This window comes from Amphiprion ocellaris, chromosome 2 (genome assembly GCF_022539595.1).
Source record: "Amphiprion ocellaris isolate individual 3 ecotype Okinawa chromosome 2, ASM2253959v1, whole genome shotgun sequence".
Lineage (NCBI taxonomy): Eukaryota > Metazoa > Chordata > Actinopteri > Pomacentridae > Amphiprion > Amphiprion ocellaris.
Genome location: NC_072767.1, coordinates 18,548,723 through 18,576,107, shown reverse-complemented (window position 1 = coordinate 18,576,107; position 27,385 = coordinate 18,548,723). Strand labels below are relative to the sequence as shown.

The 27,385-nt window shown below is 42.1% G+C and overlaps 2 protein-coding genes across 2 annotated transcripts in view; both read right to left on the bottom strand.

Moving 5' to 3' along the window:
* The window catches only part of LOC111567450 (ephrin type-B receptor 1-like), a 110,440-nt gene extending 103,475 nt beyond the window's left edge, over positions 1-6,965 (bottom strand). The window contains exon 1 of the mRNA XM_023268592.3: positions 6,620-6,965. Coding sequence (XP_023124360.1) covers positions 6,620-6,713 — 94 coding nt within the window. The 5' untranslated portion in view covers positions 6,714-6,965. The remainder of the gene's footprint in view (positions 1-6,619) is intronic.
* An 8,851-nt stretch (positions 6,966-15,816) lies between these two features.
* The window catches only part of gpc1a (glypican 1a), a 44,531-nt gene continuing 32,962 nt past the window's right edge, over positions 15,817-27,385 (bottom strand). The window contains exons 3-10 of the mRNA XM_023268584.3: positions 26,060-26,277; positions 25,421-25,594; positions 23,703-23,868; positions 22,803-22,933; positions 22,035-22,172; positions 21,537-21,667; positions 17,825-18,000; positions 15,817-17,412 (exon numbers count right to left, since the gene is read on the bottom strand). Coding sequence (XP_023124352.2) covers positions 17,231-17,412; positions 17,825-18,000; positions 21,537-21,667; positions 22,035-22,172; positions 22,803-22,933; positions 23,703-23,868; positions 25,421-25,594; positions 26,060-26,277 — 1,316 coding nt within the window. The 3' untranslated portion in view covers positions 15,817-17,230. The remainder of the gene's footprint in view (positions 17,413-17,824; positions 18,001-21,536; positions 21,668-22,034; positions 22,173-22,802; positions 22,934-23,702; positions 23,869-25,420; positions 25,595-26,059; positions 26,278-27,385) is intronic.

The following is a 27,385-nucleotide window of genomic DNA, read 5'->3' as shown; positions in this document are numbered from 1 at the left end:
TGTTTTCAGAACAAACTTTTCAAGCGTGCTGGCTTATTTGCCTGCATCTCCACACTTCCTCAGATCTGCAAAGACTAGCCTGCCTTCACACTTTCAAAAAGCTGCTTATGGCTACCTTTGCAAACAACAGATATGATCATGACAAAAACCTTTCAAGCTGAGAAATATACTCACTTCATACAAAACAATCAGCAGCAGCAAAGGCATTTAAGGAGGGAAACACACACAGGCAAATGGGGAAAACTCAACTGTCTTTCTGAGAGTATTTTTTGTCTGTATTTGAGGGTTAATAAATTTGCCATGATGCACTGGGTGATTTTTGGATTTTTATACAAAGACATTGCACAACCACAACACTGACAACTGAGGTGGGGTTTTGCTGCAATACTTCACAGTAATGCTGATCATAAACTGAATATCTTAGGTTTTTGGAAGGATGACTATATTAAAGGAATAAAAAGATACCTCATTAGGCTTTGGGAAATTACAATGGGTACTTTATATCATTTTTTCAGAATGATAACATTTCCAAGCTCCAGCTCATTGTTTAACAATAATTTACATTAAATTAAGACTTGGGGTTCAAATAGTTCGCTATGTATTCTATCATTCTTTATCTTGGCCCTTTAAAGTTGGAGTTCGAAGCCAAACAAGCTTCTCAAAGTGCAAGTTGCAAATATTTACAACTTTTCTGCATTTTGGGAAGCTATAAGTTTTGCTTTCATTGTGTTTCAGTTTCTTGTTACTTGAAGGTCAATATACAGTTCATCGATCAGTCACGACATTAAACCACTGACAGGAGAAGTGAATAACGCTGATCATCTCATTGAAATGCGAAGTTCAGCTAAGAGATCTCAGGTCCTTTCTAGTGATGTAACGAATCATAGTTGATCTGTGATCTGTACAGATCATCACCTATAGTTCAGTACTCAAGTTCACTGAGAAGTTCAACCATCATCAGGGTTTCCTCTACATTCATTCAGCAGTGGCGGGCCGCCGCTGCTGATTCCCAGCCGCCGCTCTTTCAATTTCCTTTTTTGTTTTATTTTTTAAATCATCGCAAATACACCGCCGCATGTCTCCACCTTCACAGCAGTCTTGCACTGTCGGGTACTCACGAGTACTAAGGTAAACTACAGATAACTATCTTGCTCAGTATCTACTCTTTGATATCATCTATGTTTGATATTAATTGTTAATACTACAACATTAATTACTCGCGAGAGTGCGGCCTTGGAATTGACATCACGTCAAGCACCCAGGCAACAGGTCAGAGAGTCAGAGGAGTATCGTCTTGGAAAACAGGGCAGCGACTTACCGGAGAAAAGTCATTGGCTTAAGATAACTCATAATAGACTTTACAAGTTAAACAGACACTCGCAAAATATTGATGTCCAGCTCACGTTACGTGACATATCGGTAGCTTCAGTTAATTAGGCCCGGTGCCAACTCAGTGTCGCTAATGTGGGTAAACTATTGATAGCATTAAGCTAATATTTACATGCCATGTATGAATAATTGCTGACTGCATTTTTAGATGAGCTTGTTCAAATATACTTTTTTTTAAATTTAAAATTCAGCCTTTAAAAAGCCATTTTCAACTGGCCATTCAATAAATAGGTTGTACAAGGAAAATCTGCAGTCAAGTGTCATTTGTGTACGTTGCCACGGCTCCCGGGGAGTCTGCCACTGCTGCTGAAAAAAATCCTAGAGGAAACACTGATCAGTGATAGTGTGAAATACAATTTTGTGGCTGCTGGTATTTTTTAACTTGAAGGGGACTTGGAATTTGTAGTCCTCCGCCAGGGCCAGGGCCAGTGCCTTATCTCGAAGTTTTTTACAAAAGCTCCATCTCTCCACCAACTTTCGTGGAAGTCAGCCTGGTAGTTTTTTTGTAATCCTTCTTACAGATAAGCAGATAGACAAACAAACGTCACTAAAAACATATCTCGGCCTCAGCGAGGAACAATTCACTTAATCTTGTCCTCACAAGTGAAGCATGTTGAAAGCAGTGGACAGTGACAGACACAGCTGTATTCATCTCCCCCTTTTTGGTTGCTGATCTGAAAAATGATCTCATCTTTGATTTAAAGGCCATGATATTATCCAAACTGCATTTTTTGTGATCTGATGCACCACTAATCCTGGCATTCATGTGGATGTATCACCCACATCAACATCACTGTAGACCAAACACACACCTCCATGGCAACATCAGCTACCTCCGCCAGCAGGACAGTACACCCTGCTACACCTCATAAACTGCTCAGGGGCAGCTAAAGGAACATGACAAAGAGCCCAAGGTGTTCACCGTGCTCCCAAAGTCCCCATCCAGATCATCTACAGCGTCTGCAGGGTGCGCAGAAACACACCCAATCCACAGAGGCCCTCTCCACACAACCCAAGGGATCTAAAATCGTGGTGCCTGACACTGCAGGAGACCCCCAGAAGTCCTGTATCCATACCCCAACAGGTCAGAGCTGTTCAGATGACACAAGAGGAGGACCTACACGATATTAGGCAGGTAGTTTTAATGGTGCGGCTCATGAGTGCATTTCATAGTCATGGAGATAGTTTGGGGGTATTTTTGTCCATGCTGACATATCTGTGTTCACACCAATACAATAAAATCTAATTCTAGGGGTCAATGCCAAGCAACATAACAGAAATAATATATCTTAGGAGAAATTTAATCCCAGTTATTCTGAGTAATCCACAAATTTCACAATAAACTGTTTTTTGTTGGAACTATTTTACCTACATCCACATAGATGCATCACCAGATCAGAGGTTCTGGGAAGCCGTTCAAATGGTCTCGTGTAAATGACCCAACCAGTCCGAGCTAATGTTGCTGCACAAGGACGGCCTACACACTATCAGGTGGTTTTAAAGTTGTGGCTGATTGGTGTCCAATACGTGCTGATACTGAATTGTTATAACTGAAAATCAGGCAATAAAACCGGCCCAGTGCAAGCACCAATCAACTTCTCGAAAAAAGTCTGAGAGTTTACAGGAGAGAAGTGTGAAAGTGCGCTCAGAGCACAGATAACAGCAGCGACTGTGCCAGCAGTGGGTCTATTTTACACCAACAGACTCAGATCAGCTTATACATCAGTTCATTAGGCACCTACTTACCATGAAAAGGCCACCGTGACCACAAAACAACCCACCACCCACACTGTACGCATTTGTCTCCTCTCTAGCTTGAACCTCCTACCGCTCTCTCCCTCTCTCCCCCACAGACACACAACTACACACTAATACACAAACAAGGCTCCAGCAGCATTCTGTTTAATCAAAACAGGCCTGCCCTTCAACACATTTACATGTCTCATAATGGGGGAGACTCAGTATGGAGCCCGTCATTACGCGCACCATTAAAACACAGCAGTAGGCTAATCTGGCGCTTCCACAAGCAACAGCAGCAACAGCAGGAGCAGGAGGAGAAGCAGCAGAGGACACGGGAGTGGAGGCTGACGCAGGAGAGGAGGCGAGAGGAACGCAGAGGACGACTTGTTTACCTTGAAACAAGCCGTGTGGAAAACCGCAAAAGAGAAAAACAGAAAGAGGAGGAGAAGGTGCTCTTGAAAAAAAGGAGCAGGAGGAAGTAGCGAGACGAAGCAGCGAGGGATGTCGGCGAGGTAGCAGGAGCAGTAGGTGGAGTGTGAGAAAGAGCAGCAGGTGAAGCATGCGATGTGTGACGAGAAACAGCAGGAGGGGACACCTGGGGAAGAGCAAAGGGCGGAACAGTGGGTGAAAATACTTGGGGAGGAGAAGAAGAAGTAGAGGGAGGCCACACTTCAAGAGGAGAAGGAGAGAACGATGCTTGAGGAAGAGCAGCAGGAGTAGAAGAGGGGGGAGAAGAAGCAGGAGCGATGGGAGACATGCAATGCAACAGCAAGAAAAAGAGGAGCAGCAAAGGGTGATGCTTGGAGAGGAGAAGAAGAAGAAGAAGAAGATTGTGCTTGAGGAGGAGCAGCAGGAGAGCAGATTACAAGATGAAGAGGCAATATGAGATGCTTGAAGGAGCAACAGGAGGTGATGCTAGGGTAAATAATAGCCCAAGAAGCAACACAGAAGGTTTAGGGAGAAACAGTGAGCAGCAAAGGAGGTCATATTTGAAGGGTGGCAGTAAGAGAAACGACAGGTGATGCTTGTAGAGGACGAACAAGAGAAGCCGCTCAAAGGTGGAGGCAGTAGGATATGATCAGACTGTAGAAGGAAAACGTAGCAGCTAGGAGTCATGTTTGAGGGAAAGGAGCAGGAACAGGAGCGGGTGGAGAAGCAGCAGGAGTGAAAGATGATGCTTGGAGAGGAGCAGCAGCAGTAGGAGATGCTTAGAGGGAAGCAGAACAGGGAGCAAAAAGGTGAGGCTTGGAGAAAACACAAAACAAGAAGCAACAGATGAAGCCTGGGGAGCAGCAGAGGTCATATTTGGAAAGATGGCAGCGAGAGCAAAAGGAGATGATGTCTGCAGAGAAGGAGCAAAGGAAATGCGCTTGAAGAAAAGCAAAGGGAGAAGCAACAGGATATGATCACAGTGCAGAAGAAAGAGAAGCATGGGGAGTCATGCTTGTGGAATAGGAGCAGGAATAGGAGTGGATGAAGTGTGAAGAAACAGCAGGAGTAAAATATGATGCTTGGAAAGGAGGAGCAGCAGTAGGAGATGCTGGGAAGGAAGTAAAACTAGGAGCAGCGGGTGACGCTTGGGAAAAATATAGTCCTAAAAGCAACAGATAGAGCTTTGGGAGCTGTAGAGGAGGTCACATTTGGAGGGAGGCAGCAAGAAAAAAGGGAGGTGGTGTTGGAAATGAGCAAAATGATGTCTGCAGAGGACGAGCAGGAGAGGACGCTCGGAGAAGAGCAAAGGGAGAAGCAGTAGGATATGATCAGTGTGTAGAAATAAACGAAGCAAGGGGAGAAGCAGCAGGAGTGAAATGTAATGCTTGTGGAGCCGTCATATTTAGAAGATGGCAGCAAGAGAAAAGGGAGGTGATGCTGGAGAAGAGCAGTAGAAAATGATGTCTGCGGAGAACAAGCAGAAGTGGATGCTTAGAGAAAAGCAAAAGCAACAGAATATGTTCATGCTGTAGGAGCAGGGGGAGTCATGGTTGGAGAAAGGTAGCAGCAACAGGAGAGAACGAAGGCTTGATAAGCAGCAGGAGTGAAACACGATGCTTGGAAGGAAGTAAAACAAGAAGCAGAAGGGAATGCTTGAAGAAAGAAAATGCATGACCAAGAACAGCCCAACAAGCTATTGATAAAGCTTGGGGGAGCAGCAGAGCAGGTTGTATTTGGAGGATTGCAGCTGGAGAAATGGGAGGTGATGCTGGAGGAGAAAAGATGCAGTAGTAGGATATGATCAGAACGTAGAAGCAAAAGAAGCAGAAAAAGAGTGAGGACTATAGGAGATGGAGATAGGAGAAGCAGCAGGAGTAAAAAAAATGATGCTCAGAGGGGAGCAGAGGCAGTCGGAGATGCTTGAAAGAGCAACAGGAGGTGATGGTTGGAGGGGAAATAGCCCAAAGAAGCAATAAATAATTCTTAAGGAGCAGCAGAAGAGGTCATACAGAGAGGAGATGATGTCTGCAGACAAGATGCGAAGGAGAAGCAAAAGAATGAGTGGGGTGTAGGAGGAGAAGGAGTGGGAACAGGAGGGTGGAGAAGCAGCAGGAGTAAAATAAAATGCTCGGAGAGGAGCAGCAGCAGGAGGAGAAAGTAAAACAAGGGGCAGCAGGCGATGCTCGGTAAGAAGAAGCAGCAGCAGCAGCAGCAGCAGTGAGGCATGCAGGAGAAGCAGGAGGTCAGGTACCTGCCGCTTTGGGAAGCAGCATCTCAGAGTTGGACAGACTGCAACAGCAGAGGCAGGAGGTGGTGTTTGGAAAGGGTGCCGGGGGGGTGAGATGACTGTTCGGTGGGGAAACAGCAGGAGGAGCAAGAGGTGATGTTGGGGAGGGGCAGCAGAAGGAGCGGTGGGGGAGGAGGCAGCCTGGAGTCACTGAGCACCTGTGAGCTGTAATTATGATTCACTTTGCTGCTCCAGGTGAGCGGCGGCCTGCGTGATAATAGAGCTGCAACAGTGCACTCAGCAGGAAGAAACACGGCAATGTTTGATAAACACCGCACATTACTTTAGAGCATATTCATATCAAAGGACTGGACTGTGGGGGGAGCGGATGTAATTTAAGCCTGTAACATGACAAGAGTGGAAATGTGTTTTTTTTTTTGGTATTTTATGTCTAGAAAGGACATCAAATTGACATAGATGACTACATAATAGAAGAGCATGCAGGTTACTTTTATTTCTAATTTCATGCATGTATCGATGTGAGCTGATCTACAAAATTCCACTACTGAGAGGCAGTTCTCCCTCATCCATCACCCTGCAGAAACTTACAAAAGCAGCAACACATAAATATCACAGTTTAAGTTCACGCAGAGCTCCGGATAAAGTTAAGCTGTAAGTCGACGAGAATAAATCAAAGGACGATAAAGCAGCCTGGCTGACACTCCTCCAGCCTGCTGCTTTCCCGACACTTAGCGCACAAATTAATTCTAGGCTTCACCCTGCATCAGCTGAGCACTGAAAAATGTCCCCTCTTTCCTTTTGCCCACCTACCTTCCACTGCGCACACCCAAGTAATCACACAGAGAAGGAGCGCAGCCCAAGTGGCCAGAGTGGCCACGGTGACTCCCCGCCTGTCCTCTCCCATTATCCGGCTACCAGAAACAACAAATCCCCTCAGAAACACGCTGTAAGTCCTCTGCTCGCCAGTCACATCTCAGTCCTCAGTTAGTGTGTGCTGAACCGGCAGAGTCAGCGGGGACTGGAGGGGGAAGACTGCTGCTGGATCTCTGCTCTCGCCCCTCTCCGCCGCTTCTTTCTCACACCTTTCTGTCCAATCAGGAGGAAGGATGTCGGCTCGTAAACCAATCACCCGCTCCTTTCCACCTGACCCGAGCTCAGTGCCCAACGGTCAGGTCTCCCCCGCCCCAGCACGGCGGCTCTGGTGCGACACCTAGTGGAGGCAAAGAAGAGCAGCAGCCAAACGGATTTATTTACTGGTCTCCTCAGGGACGTGATGAATGCTGTGTTATGATGGGATGGCAGTTGTGGGATTCTCGAGCATGGTGCTGCAAAAACATAACATAACATAACATAACATAACATAACATAACATAACATAACATAACATAACATAACATAACATAACATAACATAACATAACATAACATAAGGGTTGCACAGTGGATCAGTGGTTAGCGCTGTTGCCTCTCAACCAGAAGATCCCCAGTTCTTTCTGTGAGCAGTTTACATGATTTCTGCATGTGTGGGTTTTCTCCGGGTTTTCTGGCTTCCTCCCACAGTCCAAAAACATGCGGAGGTTAACTGGTGATTCTAAATTGTGAGTGTGCTGTGATAGACTGGTGACCTGTCCAGGGTGTCCCCTACCTTCACCCTCAGTCAGCTGGGATAGACTTCAGCCCCCCCTGTGACCCTAATGAGGATTAAGCAGTGTAGAGATAATGGATGGATAAAAGATAAGACAAGATCAACTTCATTGATCCCTCACTGTATACATTTATATGTTACAGCAGCTGGATGCAGATAAGGCAGAAAGACGTAGGAATAGAATTACAAAAATACAATAAGGCTAAAAATGAAGATGTAATAATGAATGTCACATAGAGACAATATACTAGCCATGATGAATTTACACGTATGTGCATATACAGTGTATGACATGGTGACTTTACATATGGATATGTACACGTATGACTTGATGAATTTACATTAGTACAGGATTGGCATGGAGGATAATGTACCTACAATTCTGTTCTTGCAGTAAAAAACATTATTGGGGGAAAGACCAGTGTTAAACAGGATGTTATTAGGCACGAAGAGCTGTAAGAGAACAGTGTTATATCTTGTTGAATGATCTAGACGAGAGAACAACTCCATTTTGTTGCTGGGTTTTAAGGGAGCAACCTTTGATTGTCCACTATAGAGAGAAAAACAGTGCTGATATATGCAACTGGTGAAATAGGAGGGGACCAGTCCTCCCTTCAATCCATCCATTATCTGTACACCGTTTAATCCTCATCAGGGTCGTGGGGGGCTGGAGTCTATCCCAGCTGACTGAGGGTGAAGGCAGAGGACACCCTGGACAGATCACCAGTCTATCACAGGGCTACATATAGAGACGAACAACCACACTCACATTCACACTTACGGACAATGTAGAGTTACCAATTAACCTCAGCATGTTTTTGGACTCTGGGAGGAAGCCGGAGAACCCAGAGAAAACCAACACATGCACAGGGAGAACATGCAAACTCCTTGAGAAATATCCCAGGCCCAGGCCGGGATGTGAATCGGGGATCTTCTAGCTACAAGGTGACAGTGCTAACCACTGAACTAGTGTGCAGCCCCCTCCCTCCCAGTTAAAATCTTTTTGTTTTTTCTTACCTCGTTAACACATCCATATAGTGTTTTTATAGGCGTTTCCACCTTCAAACTGCAGTGTACCAATGACAGTCTCAAAAACGCTGATTCCAGGAATTCATATGCAACAAACTGAAAGAACCAATCCTTTCAACCTCCAGGGTGGAGCTTTCTGTACCATTATTCTCATTTAGAATCAGTTTGAGCATGCATAGCTGAATTACTTCAACACTACAACTTGCCATTTTGCCATTTTATACTGTCATTTTGTGTTCCAGCTGCAGCCAGCAGAGAAAAGCAGGGACAGATTTTAGAGAAAGCAACAATATAGAGATCCATTTAAACCATTTTAAAGCAGGAAAGTGTTATTTTAATGGAAACTGCCTCTATCTATGTAACTTTGACATGTGGAGACAAGCTTTCAGGAGTTTAATCAATGACCAGAGAGAGATAATAGTCTATATGGTGCATTTTTACATCCTGGGCGACACATCAATAAGCTGTCAACATCATGGCTGAGTATTTCCACCTTGAAACGGAGGACAGTCTCAAAAACTTGGATTCAGACAGCCAAGGTCTCATTTGTAATGAACTTAATGAACCAGTCCTATCAGCTTGAGTGGTGGGGTTTTCCCGTTGACTCTGGATAAAGATTGACAATCTCATTGTGTCATTATCCAGTTTTAAATGGTTCTGAAGCCCAGTGGTCCAGTTCCAATCTCCACCCTAAACCCGAAGCACTGCACCCTCGCAGATACTACTTTGATGTCACACCAAAACATGTTTCATGCTACTGTGGGTTAGAGACTTTATATTATACATATTTAACTCACTTCACAGCCGTAGTACTTAAGGGAAAACATAGCTGGAATTCATCGTCATGTCATCAAGGACAAACAATTACACAGTTCTGGTTGTGAATCACCACCGTGTTTATATTTTTTTGTTTACCCTGTTTATTTTTTATGCTTCTGGGCTTCCTCTGGTAACCCCATGTTTAACGTGACAACACTGTGAATGATGGGTAATTCCCTCCAGCAAAGTCTTACAGAAAGCGTGCATAAACAGCTCAAAATGTCTGCAAGAGCGTCCTCATGCACTTGACGGTTTGACAGAGGGACAGCCCTGAGCATTTGCACATTTAGCAGGAACACGTCTCAAAGTCTGTGAGTTCGTGACTCTGGACATTGGGATTGAGCCAATGTGTTGGTTCTGGCCATCTCTGTCGTGTCAGTGCCTGAATCCACCCAACTCCTGACTAATCCAAGAATGAGCAATGAGGTGGAGCATGTGTGAAGCTGAGGCAGGCCTAGCAAATGTCTACGGGCATGGACTGTCCTTTGACAGCACCCGCCAGCCACACAAAGCAGGCTCACCCTTAATTATGCATATTTTTAAGCCTTAATTTGATTTAAATGGGGGCGTTATATAAAAGTTCACCTTTGTACAGTTGTCAGTAATGAGAAAATTAGCTATAGAGAGCAAAACAGGTTTTTTTTTTTGCGCCAGCCGTAAACATGTTTATTTCTTCTCACTCTTGGAGCCTGTCTCAAGTGGCAATTAGAGGAATTTGTCAGCCCTGGAGGGTGCCGCTTGAGATGTTCATATGATTATTATTCTTCAGAATTGGTTTCTGGTTTAAAGATGTATGGTGAAATTGGCCCACTATTATAACTTGCCATTGTGTAACTTAGCATAGATTTACAGTGTTTGAGTAGAGTTGAAGGTGAGCTGGTGTGCTTGAGATGTAGCAAGTAGGGAAGGGTATGACAATAGAGGAGGGCACTTCATAGCTATATCTGAGCCTCTTTTAGGCGTGAAGTGACTATTTTTATAGAAAAAAAAGAATTAAATGCCATTTGCATACATACAGAGGAGTTCTTAAGGTTAATTTCATTATTATTCATTTGCAGAGACTTTAGAGCCTGTCCATTAACTTGACATGATCACTAAACATTATACTTGCTTTATGGATGTTTTATAAAGAAAACGGAAAGAACTTCAGTAAGGAAAAATCCAACAAAACATTTGGCAAATAATGGAGAAGAGTTGTGACACATCCTAATTTTGATTCATTTTATTTGCTGCAAATTGCAACAAATACAGCCACAGGTGCTGCTAATGTGCTCCAATTAATCAGTATATTGTTGTGCATTTAACAACTTTATTCTTTCTACTCTGCAGGACTGAGCATCTTCAGGTAGTTTTCTCTGGATTGTGAGAATTTATGCTTTAGATTTCCAGCTTCTTTGTTTCAGGTTCAAGAACACGGTCTGCATTCACCAGCATTAAAGTTCCATTAAAGTCACACATCAATCACGGTCCTGTCATGGAGGAAAGACTTATGTATCTCCATTAGACTATGAGAGTTTTCGCTACCAAGAGGCTCAACCAAGACAAACTGGTGTCAGTGAGGGACTTGACAGCAGCACACTTCCTCTGCCCATGCAAAAAAAAAAACAAAAAACAAAAAACATCCTCTTTTATGGAAACTACAAAGAGCTACCAAGAAAACATGATTAGCCTTCAAGAGCATCTCATAACATTCTGAATAATATGTACATATGACCACTCCTGTCTGAGGCCAGAGATGCAAGAGAGAATCCACTCAGGCCAAAAATCAAGACTTATATGATCTTTAGAGTCTAGAATATGTACAAGATATAGAGAAGTTGTCAAAGAGATCAAGAAATATCATGTGTACATGCAGGGAATAAGTGGATGTCCTTGGTCTGGCCGATTGGAATTTCTGTTCTCCGTAACACCACGGGGTCTTGACCTGTATTTGACCTTATATTCCCTTACTATACAAAGAATTGTATGAACATAGTCCTCACAGATGCAATCAAGCAGCTGAGTTTTCAACACAACTTGTTTTTGAATGTGTGCTGCTATAAGTCCGCTTGTTATAGTTTATAATCAAAACCCTTGAATTTATAACATTTTATTCACTTTGCAACACACACAAAAAAAAAACATGTAGGTGTGTTTGGTTTCTTCAGACTTTTAGCCCAAGGCCTAAGGTTAAAAACTGAAGTATCGGCTGAGTGGTTTTCAAGCTACTCACAACAGGAGAGACCCCGGGGTTAATTTACTACATGAAAACAGCCTTTGCAGTGTTAAGACAAGAAAAGCCAAGACTAAACCAGACTCTGTGGCCTTCTGTGCTTCAGGGGATGAAGACGATTAAGTGAGTAACAGCTATGGTTCACCTACGCGATTCTTTTCACTGATGCTGGCTAATTAGACCTCCTTTCAGAACTGTGTTGATTGACATTTCCCTAAATGTCCTCTTAGCACTTGTTAAGATGGGACACTTTAATCAGTCTTGCTGGTACCTGAACATATTTAAAGCAGGCCCAATCTGCCACACTGAAAGCCTCTGTGTCACTTCCTAAGCTATATGACCTACTTTGTCTCTCACTGGATAAAAACAAATTAATGTGTGTTGAACATGTGACCTCAAGATGAATTTGTGCATGCAGTTAAGAGTTTCGAAAGTCATAAGACACCATATTCAGAGGGTTTCGACCATGTTTTCAGCTGTGTATTGATCTTCTGAATATTGACCACAGTGACAGGAAAGGTGAAAGTCTAATGTATCTGTAGGGATCGTTTTTCAGACTGTAGTGCTAACAGTTTGCGTAGTGCTAGAGTTCTAGGACCTAATTGCTTTTGAAAGATTATTTACTAACCATTCCCTAAAACCATCTGCCTAAGATTGTGTAAACTGCCATCTGCAAGCACACAGGACTTCTGTGGGTGTCCTGTGGTGTCTGGCACCAGGACGTAGCAGTCGATTCTCTGGGTCCTGTGGATTGTAAGGCGGGGCTTCTATATGTCGGGTCTGATCTACTGAATCTTCAGTCGCACATGGATCTGAGTAATTTGGACCCTTGGGTCGTGTTCCTCAAGCTGTTCCTGAGCAGTTTTTGCAGCGTGATGGGGCGCAAAGTCCTGCTGATGGAGGGTCGGCAGCAAAAGGGTTTAGGTGGTCGTTGAAGTAACTGACCGCAAGGACTAAAGATTTCCCAGCAGAACATTGTGCTGTAACTTAATGAATTAATTCACTTCACCTGTCAGTGAATCTCATGTTGTAACTCCATTACAATATCGTGGAGAAATGAGTGAACAGGTAACACTGAAAAGTTTTCGGCTCCCTGCAACAATCTAAAAGCTTTAATGAAAGCTGTAGTAAGAATGCCAAAAACATCACGCTGCGTTTTCAGCCCTGGTGACTATGGATCAATCTACTCTTTAGCTTTCTGTCCTGTCTCTCCACTCCTTCATCCTGCGTCTCTCACACTGTCTCTTACTGTTGTGACATTAGTGAATTTCTCAGTTCGTTTGCTGTCTGTCAAAACAACATTTCAGCTGTCAGTGGTTTTTATCACACTACATCACTGTACCAGTCACCTTTATTCAGTGGCTGCTGCATCTTATACACATAGGCCAGCATCTTGAACGGTGTGTATGTGAGTGTATGCAAGTGAGATGCAGACAAATAGAGGGAAATGCTTCTTATTTTAATCTCAGCAGTTGGACAAATGTAGAATTTCCTTCTGACCACAGGTGGAGACCTAAAAATCGATAACTGGCTGCCTAAAGAGCAGAACAATAATGTTTGAACAGTCTCTGGAGTTAAGACTACTCTCTTTAAATAGTGCAGCAAGACTTGTGGAGCTTTTGGTGAAGAGAAAACTCTGTCCAGAGACTCAAAGGGGTGAGTAAACTTTGATCATGGACTGAAGGGTCAGACACAGCGCTGAGCATCGATTAATCTTCTTCATGTCTAGACACAGTAGAGTGAAAACCAGCAGTGCGGCAGCGTGTGGTTGACGCGCTTGTCCTCCTACATCTCATTGAAATTCAGTTCAGATTTCACTTTTCCTTTCACATCATTTGCAATTACAGGACATGACCCATTTCAGGAAAGACACGAGTCACTTCAGACAGATGTTTGCATCGAGGTTGCTCAGTCACAGTTACATAAGATACTGATGCCTGGAAAGGAAATGTGAACTCTGAAACACTGAGCATCGTTCAAAAACAGACACTTGTGGGAAACTCCCAGTGTGTGTGCGTGTGTGTGTGTGTGTGTGTGTCTCCATTTCATTCTGTTGTATCAGATTTAAAAACATCAGCATCAGGAAAATAAATCATTCATTAACTCCAAACCCCTGACTGGTGCAGGATTGTTGTCAGCCCCATTTTCCCCCAGCAGGGCCAGATGAGGCTTGTCAGTGCCGGTTACAAAGAGCTATATGTTTATTTATAGCCGCAGTGCATCAAGCAAGTCAAGACTTTTAATAGACAGGCAGTAAAAGCATCCAAGATTTGCTGTTTTTGACTGGAGTGGGATGAAGTCTGCGACTAGATGTGGCCTTGCAGAAGAAACGAGTCATGACTAAATCTGGTGGTCACAACGTATCCGGCACTGTGTCAGAACACCTGGTGCTTAGTCATGTATTTTTGACTTATTCTGACTTGAGGCGCTGCATCAGAGCAGAGGGGTTCGTGCTGAGAGCAACAGAAGTGCTCATAAATTTAGTCAATTAAAACAACTTTTCTTTAAAAAAAAGAAAAAGAGCCACTTATTTTCCTTCTCCCTGAGTGACAGCCACTTAACTTAGCTTAGCACAAAGACTGGAAACAGCAGGAGACATCTACCCTGACTCTGTTGATGGGTCTCAAAATCCAGCTTTCAGCACCTCTAATGCTCTCTGCTTAAAACCTTTTATCTTGTTTGCTTAATACATTCAGAAAAAGAGGTGTAAAAACAAACAAGTTTGTGGTTTCCACTGTGTTAATCACTGTGTGAACCCTTGACTGTAGTTTGAATACAAAGCCAAGTAAATTGCCTCTTGCCTGTAGCGTTTTTTAAAAATAAAATATATAGCCTTCAGTCAGTCATTGGCTTTTTTTCATGTAACTTTTGGCAGCACAGATGTTCTTTTGCTATTTTGTTAAACTAAAACAGAAGTGAGTACACGCCTGTGCAAGATCACTTAAATGTCAAATTGTTCAGAATCTTGTCACCTCACAATGACTGATTTTTTCCTGCGTGTAAACTATTTTGTCTTGTGAACACTTTACAAATTCTTCACAAAGACTGTATTGAGAATTCAGGCCCCAAAGTACAAACCCAGCAAAAGTGAATAAGCCTGTTATTTGCTGTAAGAAAATTGTGTACATCTGTGATTTTCAGTTGGCCTAATTACATTAAATAATCACAAAACGACCTGTGAAATAGCAAAACTTTCTTAATATTGAGCTGTGACTATCTGCATGTCTGCATCATGGCGCCACGTGGCAAAGAAATTCCAGATGACCTGAAAAACTGTACAGGATGATCAGGTACCAACTGAAAATGAGCTCAAACACAGTGGCAGCAGTAATCGGGAGAATGAACCACAGTACCACTAATCAGGGCAGCATTCTAGCTCTGAAGAACAGATGGACGAGTGATTCAGACTTGGCACAGGGGTTATTTATGACAGCATAGAGAGTGTGAAACACATTGAATGGCATCTACTTCTTTGGATGGTGTGCAACAAATAAATCCTATGATGCTACGATGGGTTCCAATATATTTGCCTTTAGCCTGGTCAGAACCACCACTGAGATGGTATTGTCCTGACAGTGAAGCACAATGGTGGAAATGTGATGATAAGAGGCTGCACGAGAACAAAAGGTGTTGGCTACATGGCACAGAGAGCTAACCATAAATGTCTGTGGATATACCAAAATACTTGCTGACAAGATGACTCCCAATCAGCAGAAGCTCAGCAGAGTAGGATACTCTAGCATGATATCGATCCAAAGCACGCTGCCAAAAAAGTTTCTGGAGAAAAAATATTGAAAGCTATTACATTGCCAAGTAAGTCGTCTAACTTGAATATAGTAGTACATCGTTGGGGTGTTTTACAGAGAGAGATAGAGCAAAACCACCCCTCCTCTCTGAAGAATGGCAGAACATCTCTCCAAAAACACGGTATACATGTTAAGGAGGATTGATTCCGTCATCAAAAATAAAGGTGGTCATACAAAATATTGGAAAAAAGACCCCTAAAGATTTTAATCTCAGCAAAGAAGATTCAAATCGTTTTGAATCTTCCTTAAAGCAGACTGATGCTGAGTTCCTACTGCGTGGGGCCATTATTTTTAATATAGTAAACCAAAGCTGTTACTTGTCACTAAAAAAAACACCCAACTGTTCAGTGTAGAAGAGATGCAGTTACTGTAAGGTGACATATTTTTTTAACAATATGGTATTTAAGTGATATTGCAGGGGTGTACTCACCTCTGTTGTATTCTATATTTATTTTTAGACGTAAATCAATCAAATCAAACTGTCCATGACAAAAATCCACTGCTACAATCAAACAGAGTTTAATGGATGAAACGTGTGATTAAATACACAGATGAATAAAAACCAGCTCAATACACAGCTCCAGATAGTGTAAATGTATGTGTGTGTTTGTAACACATCTGCAAGAAACAGAAATCCTATATGTACCAGTATAGTAGTGCAGACTGAAAGAAAGGCATGTCGAGTAAATGATCGTTTACCAGGCTAATGTAGACAGTATTCTGCAAGTATCTTGTATGTACAAAAACCTTTCAGGAACTGAGGACCGTTGTTTCCTTAGTGATGCATTTTTAAAAAATATGATGCAGTACAAAACCAGGGAAACAGGTTGTCACATGTGTTCAACGTACGGTGGGCTGTCTAAAAGTGTACAGTGTAGTAAGCTTTGGTTTGACTGACTATATATCAGCCACTGTCAGTTACTCAACACAGGCGTGCATTCATCAGTCCTCTCTGGTTTTACTGTGTCGTGAGATGTTTTCTGTGGAAATTTTTCTGTGTTTCCTGCAACCAGACGCTTCAGAAAAATGTGCAATTTTCTGTCTTCACAACAGAACTTAAGTAAACTGTTCAGGTGTGCTTGTTTGTAGGAGTTTCGATGAGACTGCTTACGTTTTTACAAAGGTGATGCTAAAAAAAAGTTGTCCTTTCCGTTTTCTTTTTGAAATGGTCGGGTATACAGTAAAAGTGAGGTAAAATCTTGCAATCACGACATCTCATACATTTCAGAAGTGTGATCATTTATCTGCAATATTTCAAACAAATCCTACTGAATGTTTCTGTTTATGCCAAACACACACCAAAACATCTGGACGACTACATCACAGATTATGGGAGGGGGAGGTTCATTGCCAGTAGAGTATTATACTGTACATTCACGGCTCAATATGGTGCCAGTCTTTAAGCTAATGTACACAAACATTTACAGCGTACACAATGTTTGTAAAGGTAGACAACCTCGAGTCAAGTTGTAAAATAAAATTTAAAAAAAAAAAAAGGGTGCCACATATCGGGACATCAAACATTTTTTTCACAGAGCTCTGCAGCCTGTTGACTGGACACTGGCACAAAATCATTATCTTCATCAAAAGAGCCTTCTTCATCCTCAACAGTCATCATTCTCCTCTTCGTCTTCCTTCAACCGTCCTCATCCAATTAATCCACTGAAACCAGCTCAACAAATTAAATCACACTCAAACTAAGACATATTTAAATTCAGCAAAATAAAGAATATAGTCTGTTTTTGCTCCTCACAGTCAAAGGAAATGTCCACTCATTCCCCAAAAAGTCTTTTTTATTTTTTTGGCAAAAGTTACGTTTCCAATCTTCCCCCAACCGAACTCCCGTTTGTCCTTCACGTGGTCCAGCCCTGCTCCAGACTTCAGAGTCTGACTGGAGGCAGCGGCGGTCCATCATCGCTGGAGCAGCAGGACGGTCAGGGGGAGCAGCAGTAGGAGGCCACGGAGGCCGGGGTGAGACGTGGCAGCGCCTCGGACTCGGTTGTTGTCTGGCGAGTAGGCGTACAATCCCGGTCTGCTCCGAGGACACTGACCGCCTACGCACATCCCGCTTCCTGAGCCGCTGATGTCATCACCTGGGAGGTTATCAGAGACAGAAAACACACTGTTTAATGGGAAATTGTTGAATATTTTATATTTAAGCATGTGGAGGAGACTAGTTTTTCTTTTTTTTTTTTCTTTGGTCAAGAAAAATCCTTCAATTGCTCTTGATAGGCTTCCACTTTGCAGTTTATAATTAGGTCCAAGCAACTGTCAAGAATGGAATGAATGCTTTAACGAGGACATTTTTGGGGAGTATTGTGTCTTCAAGTCCCAGCTGTCATTAACTCTGGTTTAACTTTAATGGCGTTAGAACACTACATCGCCTCATGTATGCCATCTACACGGGTCAGCTTTGTAGTGATGATCACACACAAGATGTCCTCTATCTAAAATATTATCAGTGGAATGTATATTTCAGAGCACAAATGTTTGAAAAACACCCACTTGCATCCTGGAAGTCCACATCGTTGCCTTCCAGTGCGTTTTTCAGCCTGTTGCTCATGATCTTGAGCTGCATGATCTGCTGCCGGATGGTCATGTCTGGCTTTGTAATGTCCAGCTCCACCTCTGGGTTGTTGATCTGATTGGCCAAACCGTCACCCATAACCTCTGGAAGGTACCTGATTGGAGGAGAGAAGCGACAGGGATGCGTTCACGTAATGATTCAAGTCTTGGTTCATGACTTATATGTGGTCATGTGAGGATTAAATTGTGTGCACTGACAATGCAACACAATATCTGTTTAACTTGAGTTTAATCGGTTGTGAAACTGTGATCTATTTGGTGTTCAGTGACTTTTTTGCTCTTAAGTTCCAAGTCAGACATACGAAACTTTAGAAATGAGGGTAGTTTTGTTAAGAAACAGTACAGTGTGGTTAAGGGTTTGAACTGTAGCTCTATTTAAACACTTGCTGTGCTGAGTTTTAGAAACTTAAGTCTGGCATTTTGTGTTTACAGCACAACACACATAAGCACAGAACACACACATGACTGTACTTCTGCACGTGTAAGGATCCTCACCGACAAAATGCATTTAAATCCAGTAGTTTAGTATTGCCCTCTGATGGACAATAAAATCGAAGCAGCAGAATCAGAGATGCTGTTTTTGTTAGTCAGTACATCCTTCTTACATGCCAAAACCAGCTCAACTCAGAAGCACAGAGCGGGATTGGAGATTTGAGGGTGTTATGGTAAAATCGTGCCTCAACCAGAGGTGAGCAGCAGGTTACAGAGGTCAGGTCAGCTTATTTCTTTCCAACTAACACCCCCAGGTTTATTAACGTTTTTAAAATCCTGCTCTTCGGATCGAGCAAGTTACTACCTGAGGCATTTTAGAAGAACTGAGTAGGACTCTTACATATTAAAAAAAAACTCTAGAAAGCCTGCAAAGCCTGATAATCAGTAAATTCAGTGAAATCAATCCATAGCTCTTCTTCAGCTTCATAGCATGTCAACCAACACCCATGCTGCTGTGTGACAAACCACAAATACATGCATTCATTTGGTTCTGTCGATGCATTAAAGAATAAGTCTGATTCATACAAGTGTTGTTTTAGGACTGGGGAAGCCAAGTAATTTGCATTTTCATGGACCACTACACATCTACACACATTTAAGGTCAAATATTTCCTCAGAGTTGGAAACATGACTGAAATCAACCATTACAACATTAAGAGTTGCTGAGTTATTGGCCAGACTCTAATCTTAAACATTAAACTCAGACTTTAACTGCTAATCGGCTTATTTTGAGCAGGATTTATGTTCTTAAAACTATTTAAACATTTAAACAACAGTATTTAATCCACACTCCACTCCTGTGGTTCATTGTTCATTTAGAAATTAATCCCAGTTGGAATTCTGTAAAATATATCGAGTGCACACAAGTCCACTAGATGTCGCTGTAGACCTTCAAACAGTTTATCACAGCAATAATTCACTGAGCCACACTGACACACACAAATTTCATACTTCCTAATCTGTCACACACAGTCAGCCATTCATCTATATTTCATGGCCTCTCTCACATTATTCAGACACACACACACACACACACACACACACACACACACACACACACACACACACACACACACACTTATATTTCATGCCTTTCGACTGTCATATATTTCTGCTCAAGATGTATCTCATCACTTGGCTGTGTTCCAATCACTTTAAAGACAAAGAGGTGTGTGCGTATCTGTGTGTGTGTGTGTGTGTGTGTGTGTGTGTGTGTGTGTGTGTGTGTGTGTGTGTGTGTGTGTGTGTGTGTGTGTGTGTTGATAGCATGGCATGTGGCTGGATAGCGTATCAACACATCAACAAGGCAAATTACTGCGGAACGTCAACACCAGAGAATACATTTCCATTCAGTACAGGTTTCAGTTTGTCACAGAATAAATAGCTTGTTGTCTCTTTGGGCACAAGCGCGAAACATGGCTTTCAGGGAGAAGAAGCAAAGCAGCGTGATCAAAGCTATTCCCTTTGTTCTCAGCCTCTGTTAGCTTTTAAGCGCCAAAGAACAAGAGTTTCCACTTTGGAGTGAATCTTGTTTGTGCACTGCATGAATAAAACTTTTGCTGCACAGATTTCAGACCTTGAAAGTGTTTTATTCAACACTATAACTTTGATTTTATAGGTGGAGGATGGAGGAGTTGCTGGGAGGATCGGTTGTAGGGACCTCAGCTAACTCCCTTTAAACCCTCGGCACTGGTTATTGAGAGGCTTCACTGACAAGTTCACAGGGTTTAAAGATTGTAATCGGACAAAATAGAGAGTGAACTTCTGTATTGGCAACTAAGGAGGCATTAAGCCAGTGCAAATACACAAAACATTTCAATGCTGATCATATCTAGACCTAGTCTGAACAGAAAGGGGATTTAATTATACAGAGGAAACATGCAGTGCATTGGATTCATTTTTCATCTCATGGGCCCCAGGATATTTTCAGGGTAATTTCACTACCTTTACTTTTAAGCCCTTATCTTGGTCATTCTGAAGTCTGGCCTTACATGCTGTGTCTCTTTTTATTGAGAGGAGTCCAGGCTATCCTGATCTTTCACCATTTGATATGATAATACTTGGAGATTTTTTAATATTAGCCTTTATATAAGGGGACAATATTTCCTGTGAAGAAATTGTTGTGTTTTAAATATGTATTTCACCATTAAAAAAAAAAACTTGGAGTACAGATATTTTTTCAGAACTGTGTGGAATAAAATATCTGGATTCTGCAAATATCCGAACCATAATGGTTGGACAGGGTAGGACTTAGAATTTGAGACAAATATGTGCTTTAGTGCCACTTCACTGAAGTTTTCACATATAGTAGTCTACTTGTAGAGGTGGTAAACCCGGCAAATGTTTGCCCCCAGCGTCCAAACAAGAGGCCCTTATTGGCCACTTTGCCTTAAGCTGCCCAGAGTCAAGGACCACCACTACCTACTTATGCACAGATGATCTGCAAATGTCTTTTGACCCCAACTTTTGCGTCTTTGCACTGAAAAGAAAATGCAATATTTTGTGTTGATTTTTACTGAAAAGTGGGATGTAATGTCAGTCTGATGTTTACCATTTGAAAAAAATCCTCTTTGTCTTACGGAGAAACACGGTATCTTCAGAAAGGGTAAGTTCTGTTGTTTATTTTGATACATCAGTACGTTACAAAATGATCACCACTTAGTGACTTATTCACCCGAGAAGCAGGAGTGTAAATGTGGGCGTAGAAATAACACATTTGCTAAGTACTAATATATATATATGTGTGTGTGTGTGTGTGTGTGTGTCTGGAAATGTAAGACAAAACTCCAGTTCCACTCTTTCTTGCCTTGTGGTATTAACATATAATTGTATAGACATGTTAAAATCTAATGATAATGAGTAATTCTAAAAGATTAGTGGACGTGGAGATGAGCTCTCAACTATGATTAAATGTGATAGAAATTCCTTTTTTTTTTTTCCCCACTGACACTTCATCACACAGACAAGCAACTAGGATTGCTGGAAAGGTCAAGCTGCATAGTTAAATTTGATATGTGCCACATGTCACTGCAGTATATACTTCAACCAAGAAGAAGGACGTAAATTTGGACACAAAGTGCCTCCGTCTGGCTCCATGGGTTAAAGAACTAGTGCAAAATGTTCATGATTTCGCTCTCACCTGGCTTTGGTAATGCCATTCCAGCATTTATCCTGACTGTTGACTCCTGCTACCACTTTGCTGCAAAGTGCCACAGGGAGCTGGATCCAGTACAGACGCATCTCCCTCAGCTTACTGTACAGATCTGATACCTGGGAGGAAAGACACATGCTTCAGTTGTTTGTTTTATTTTTTTGGTAAGGTCACACCTTTTATCCTGTAGTTTGGTTAAATAATCTTAAAAAAGTCATAACGTGAATCAATCAAATTTAATAGATATGAACAGCGCTGTACATTGTCAAATACAAAATATGCAGATAATGGGAACCTGGAATTTAGTCTAACACTATACACAAAAAAGAGATGCAAACATAACCAAAAACTTCTGAGTTTTCCATGAAATTCTACAATTTTTCATATATACATATACACTCCCAAGAGAAATTGAACTGTAGACTGAAATCAATCATTTAAAATCCCCTCAAATCAAGCCCTACGACTGAATGTAGACATACACACCTGCATTTCTAGCCTGAGTCCAGCTGTCGGGGAGGGTTTGTACTCTGACGCCGTCAGGGAGCCGCTCTTCCTCCTCGGCTCATGAACTGTGGGACTTCCGGTTCCTGGTTCACCTGGAGGTCCACAGGTCTGGTACACCTGCACACATAAACAACAAGAAGGCATCCATGTTATGAGCTGTAGCTGCCAGACAAAGACATAGGTGAGTCATCGCAAACAAAAACAAGCACTAGAAGTGATTCACTGCTTAGTTTGAATGTGTGAGAACTACAACATCCACTAGATGTCGCCACAGACAAGAGTTTAAACTGTGAGGCTGTTTGGGCTCCTTCAATTGCCTAAGTGGACTCTTTGTGCATTGATACATGCTACAGCAGTAAGTATGGAAAGAGCAGACTTCCAGTGGCAAATGTTGAGCGACTTGAGTCTTAATAATTCTGTCTGTCTTTATTAGAAGGACATATCTGGGAAATCAACAAAACCAGGCTGAACCTAATACCACTGGAGCAGACCGTTGACCTCTATCTACTGTGAGATAATTAGGATTCTAACTCTATCAGCGGATGACGTTGCACATTTCTTAATGGTCTTTAATCTGATCATTACAATCAACCCACAAACTGATTAATAATTTGTCAGAGGACACACGACTGCAGACTTAAGCATGATGAGCTGGTATCTGAGCGAGGATGAGAGGCCTGCAGGGAAAGTGGTCTGGGAGTTTGTATGCAATCAGAATAAGCGATGAGACAGAATCAGCCGACTTACCTTAGCTGTGAACGTGTCCATGTTGTCCTGCAGGAAGTGCACAGCCTCGTAGATCCGAGCGGGGATGGAGTCGAGAACCACATCCAGACTGGGCGCTGTGCTGAAACTAGACGCCACCTGCATCATTACGTCTGAACAGAGGACAGGAAGTCACATTTCAGCAGAACGTCAACTGCACACAGCATGATAACACATCAGTCAAACTCACTTCATTAAAAACTACAAATGCTGTTTTCATATCATTAGAAGCAATAAGGAAAATCTACGCTAGGCACAAGGTGTTTTATTGATATTTTCATCTATTGTAGCATTCTCACATAAAATTCTAAGATACATTACAGTCTAAAAGTTTGGAAGCAAGATCAAATTTGTACAAAAAAGATCATAGTTTCATTGGTATACTTTGCAACAAAATAAACATGATTACTATGTCAAGAGTCACTCAGAATATATTTTCACTAGAATTCTATCAGATATTTGTGTCTGTACTCTTGTTTCTTTACTCAGCTGTTTCTTTCTAGATATTTCAGTGGTAGTTACAGAGATATGGACACAGCTGAGATTTATTGGGATCTTTTTTACTTTTGCACTGAAGTTGTGACTCTTGCAAATCTCAACTCTAAAACTAAGCCCTTCTTTTGTTTTGTTAACATTTATTCGGCAATTGCCTGGTAATATCAATGTATGCCTAAAGGTAAATTGAGGAAAAAGGTGGATGTCAATGAAAGCAAAGTCTGATCATGCAGTGAATACATCTCAAAATCCACAGAAAGGCATTGTGAATAGAAATTTGAAGTTGCTTCTAAATTTTTGGCCGGCAGTGTGTATGATTATTCTGAAAGTCACGTGGTCTAACTGATTACTTTAGGCATTACTCAGTGAGTTCTTCGTGCGTCTCACCTATGAGGTTCTGCCACTCGGGGTCCAGGTCGGCTTGGTTGGCCAGGCAGCCCTTCATGACGTTGGCGCAGTAGTTGGGACAGGGTTTGACGGAGGCCAGACCACGACAGTGAGGGCAGTAAACCAGCTTCATCAGGGCCTTCACACACTCTGGACTCAGAGAAACCTGACATAGATGGACAGAATCACAAGTTTCACTCATGAAAGGAGAACATTTATGTGTTCATTTTCAGGAAATATAAATTGGTGTCCCAGTTTAAAGTGTTTCTTTGTGAACTTTCTGATTAGCATTTTCCCTCTCCTTGTGACAGTGAATGACAGTAGGTGGCAGTGTTGCAACATTATAAGGACACAGTCTGAACAGGAGCGCAGCGATGGCCTTACTTGTCACTCTTTATACAGTACATGGTTTCTGTTACAGCTTCTGATGATGAGTGCAAGCCATGAAAGGTGTCCAGTTCCACAGTGGAGTTATTTTTCCACTCACATATCTGACAGAGGGACACTGCAAACCGAAGGTGTCTCCAGAAATGACAGCAGGGAATTAAAGGACTACAGCAGGGCATTTACAGGTTTAATTTTACACCTTTACTCTGAGCGTTTTCAACTACACGCTATGCAGTTTTATATCTTTGCGTGTATTTTCCTACAAGCATTCACACGTAGATTTCTGTGCAACATGAAATACAGTCAAGAGCCTTAAAACTTGCATGAGTTGGAGAATCCATAACTGTCAACATCAGGCCTGCATTAATTTGTGTCACTGTCACATTACTGTTGTTTGTTACTGTGGTTTGACGGATTTTAACAATCTGCACTCAGAAGGATAATGCAGCTTTGATAAAAACTCACTGATGGATTACACAACTGAAGCAAATTTCAAGAATGTGCTCAGATCCTTACATCAGTCACAAATGAATCAGAGCTACGGGAAATCAGAAACCGTGACAGAAAACACACTAATTCTTTTAAAACAAAGCAGAATATCTTGCAAAATGGATATTAAGAGTAAACATACTGTGAGCTGTGGAAAACGGTCCTTTAAATTAGAGATTTGGTGCATAGCTTACGTAAATCAAGCTTACTTATAAGGCATGAATAAAAGAAGGAAGGTGCAAAAAGGTGAAACAACAGAAACAAGGCTTTGACAACAGGACACATACAAGAACACAACTCAGAGACACACTGTGTTCCTCAGAGTTTGGGAAAAACTGCACCAAGAGCTGAAAAAACATCATCACACCCATGATTTGACAAAAGCGCTGTCATCCCTCCAAATGAGAGCTTTGTTCTGATGGCAGACTCTGACACTTCATTTCTGATGATCTTTGTGTTTCTCATTTGTAGGGTGGAGACACTTTCACTGACAGTTAGGGTGTGACGACTATGCAGCCATCATATCTGCTTTCCTGGGACTCGGCCCAGCAGGCGTTAGGCACACACACACATACACACACACACACACACACACACACACACACACACACACACACACACACATACACACAGACACACACAGACACACACACGTCTCTGAAGTGTTGTTTTTCCATCACTTCAGAGGACACTATTAGACTCACATTAGACTCATTCTAACCGAAACCATAAGCACTGCTTGCTTAACCCAAAGCTTGAATAATTTACGTTCTGTGAACTGTTGGTCCCCAGAGTGTCGACAGCCTCATGTCCTCACTACATGACAAACACAACACACTCACCTGTGAGACCTTCCTGACCACCTCTGCGCTGACTAGCAGCCCCTGGACAAACGACCTGGCTGTGACAAAAGCCCGGATCACCTTCGCCTTCATGTCCCGAGGGACGTCTCCAAATGGCCGCAGCGTCTCCTGTTGCTTGGCGACACATTCAAGGTAGTCCTCTGATAGGGTGACCTGTCAGACAGAGATCACAGAAGGAGAGGACACGATGTAGGAGAAATATGCCTCCAAGTGTGCTATCAAAAAACAGAGAAAACACTTTTCGTCTCCATCAGACGAATGCAAATCAGAGTAATAATAGATGTAAAAACATTTTGGAAGTGCATTTTTTTTAATCAGCTTGTCACATTGTGTCTTTTTATGAATCACAACAGAAGCAGGAGCCGAGAGGATCAGCAGGACTAGTTCACAAAATCCCCCAACTGTGTCTCTTAAAATATCAGACATTTTCATTTTGTCCAAATTTTGTATGACTCAGTATAATTTAACCATTTTTATCTCCAGTGTGCCACTCCACCCCCACCCCACTGTCCTGATCCAATCAGTGCTCTGATTTCTGTTGTACTCAGGCACTCTTTTCCTTATATCTCACACATTTGACATTCAGTGTGAGGCTGTACTTTGAGCATCTTAACTCACATCCGTGGGGGCCGAGGCTTTAAATGTTCGCTCCAACAGGCGGGACCAGAAGTCTGAGAGGTTCTCGTCCAGGTTGAGGGCGGAGCCTCGATAGTACTGACGCAGGTCAGCATAGAGATCTCCATACAGACGGGTGTTCTGGGAGTACAGGGGGCCGAGTGGAGACAACGCCTCCTGCAGGGAACGCTCAGAGGAAGCATGCAGCTCCGTGAAATAGGCTGGAAGAGAAAGGCAGGGGGAACGAGGAAGAGTGGGAAAGAAATAAGAAGAGAACAAGGACAGAGGGAGAGAATTACAGTTGATTTCTTTCAAAAATTACTAGAACTTGAAGTAGATCACTTGGAGGAAAAGCTCACATACATGCCTGATATAGAGTATCCTGGTCTGTGAAGTTGATTTTACAGTACTAGGACTGCAATTAAGATGATTTTCATAGTCAGTCAATCCATTGAATTATTTTCTCAGTCAATCAATGAGCTGTATGTTCTATAAAATGGACAAAACTTGTAATTTTTTTTTTATAAAAAAGTTAAACAAGTGTTTCCCAAAGCCCAAGCTGACATCCTCAAATGTGTCCTTAACCCGAAGATATTTAATGTTCTGTCATAGAAAAGAAATTTAAGAAGCTAGAATTAGACAATTTCTACTTTTTTTCTTGAAAAAGTACTAAAACCAGTTTATCGATTATTAAAAATAGTTGGTGATCAGTTTAATAGGTGAGATATAATCAAATGATGGATGCAGCTCTATACAGTACAGCTGACAGTTACCTCTTTATACATACGGCAGAGCAACATTAGCATCAATTTGGAATTGTATTTCTGGGTGGCAGATGAATTCAAGCCCTACATCCAGTTTCCTTTCAGCTCTCTTTTGGTCTCCACCAGCATCTAGTGAGTATAAGTTGCTTTGTAGCAGCTAAATGTTTCACTGTGTTCACCAGCTGCTCAACAACTTTTTGTGCCTGCTGTTCTGGTGACGTACCTGTTAATTTGTTGCTTTTTCCAACATTACATTACATTATATTACAATAAATGTTCAGCTGTTAGTTGGACATTTATTATCTATTTATTTATGTGGAGCTGAGTGCTGCCATATAGATGTATTTGTTATCAAGTGGATGAAGAGTAGCCATTTGTGTAATCATATTGATATGAATTCTAGAGAGTAGTTTTACAGCCATGCTGCTGATTAACTATCTTTACAGCCCAGCTAATTAATTACTTTTTTTTTTAACATTGTTAAAGGTTCCTTGGAAATTTCCTCTGCGGCCAGATGGACACAAAGTGAGAGAGGTCAAACAGAGAGAATGAGGGAGTCAGTGAG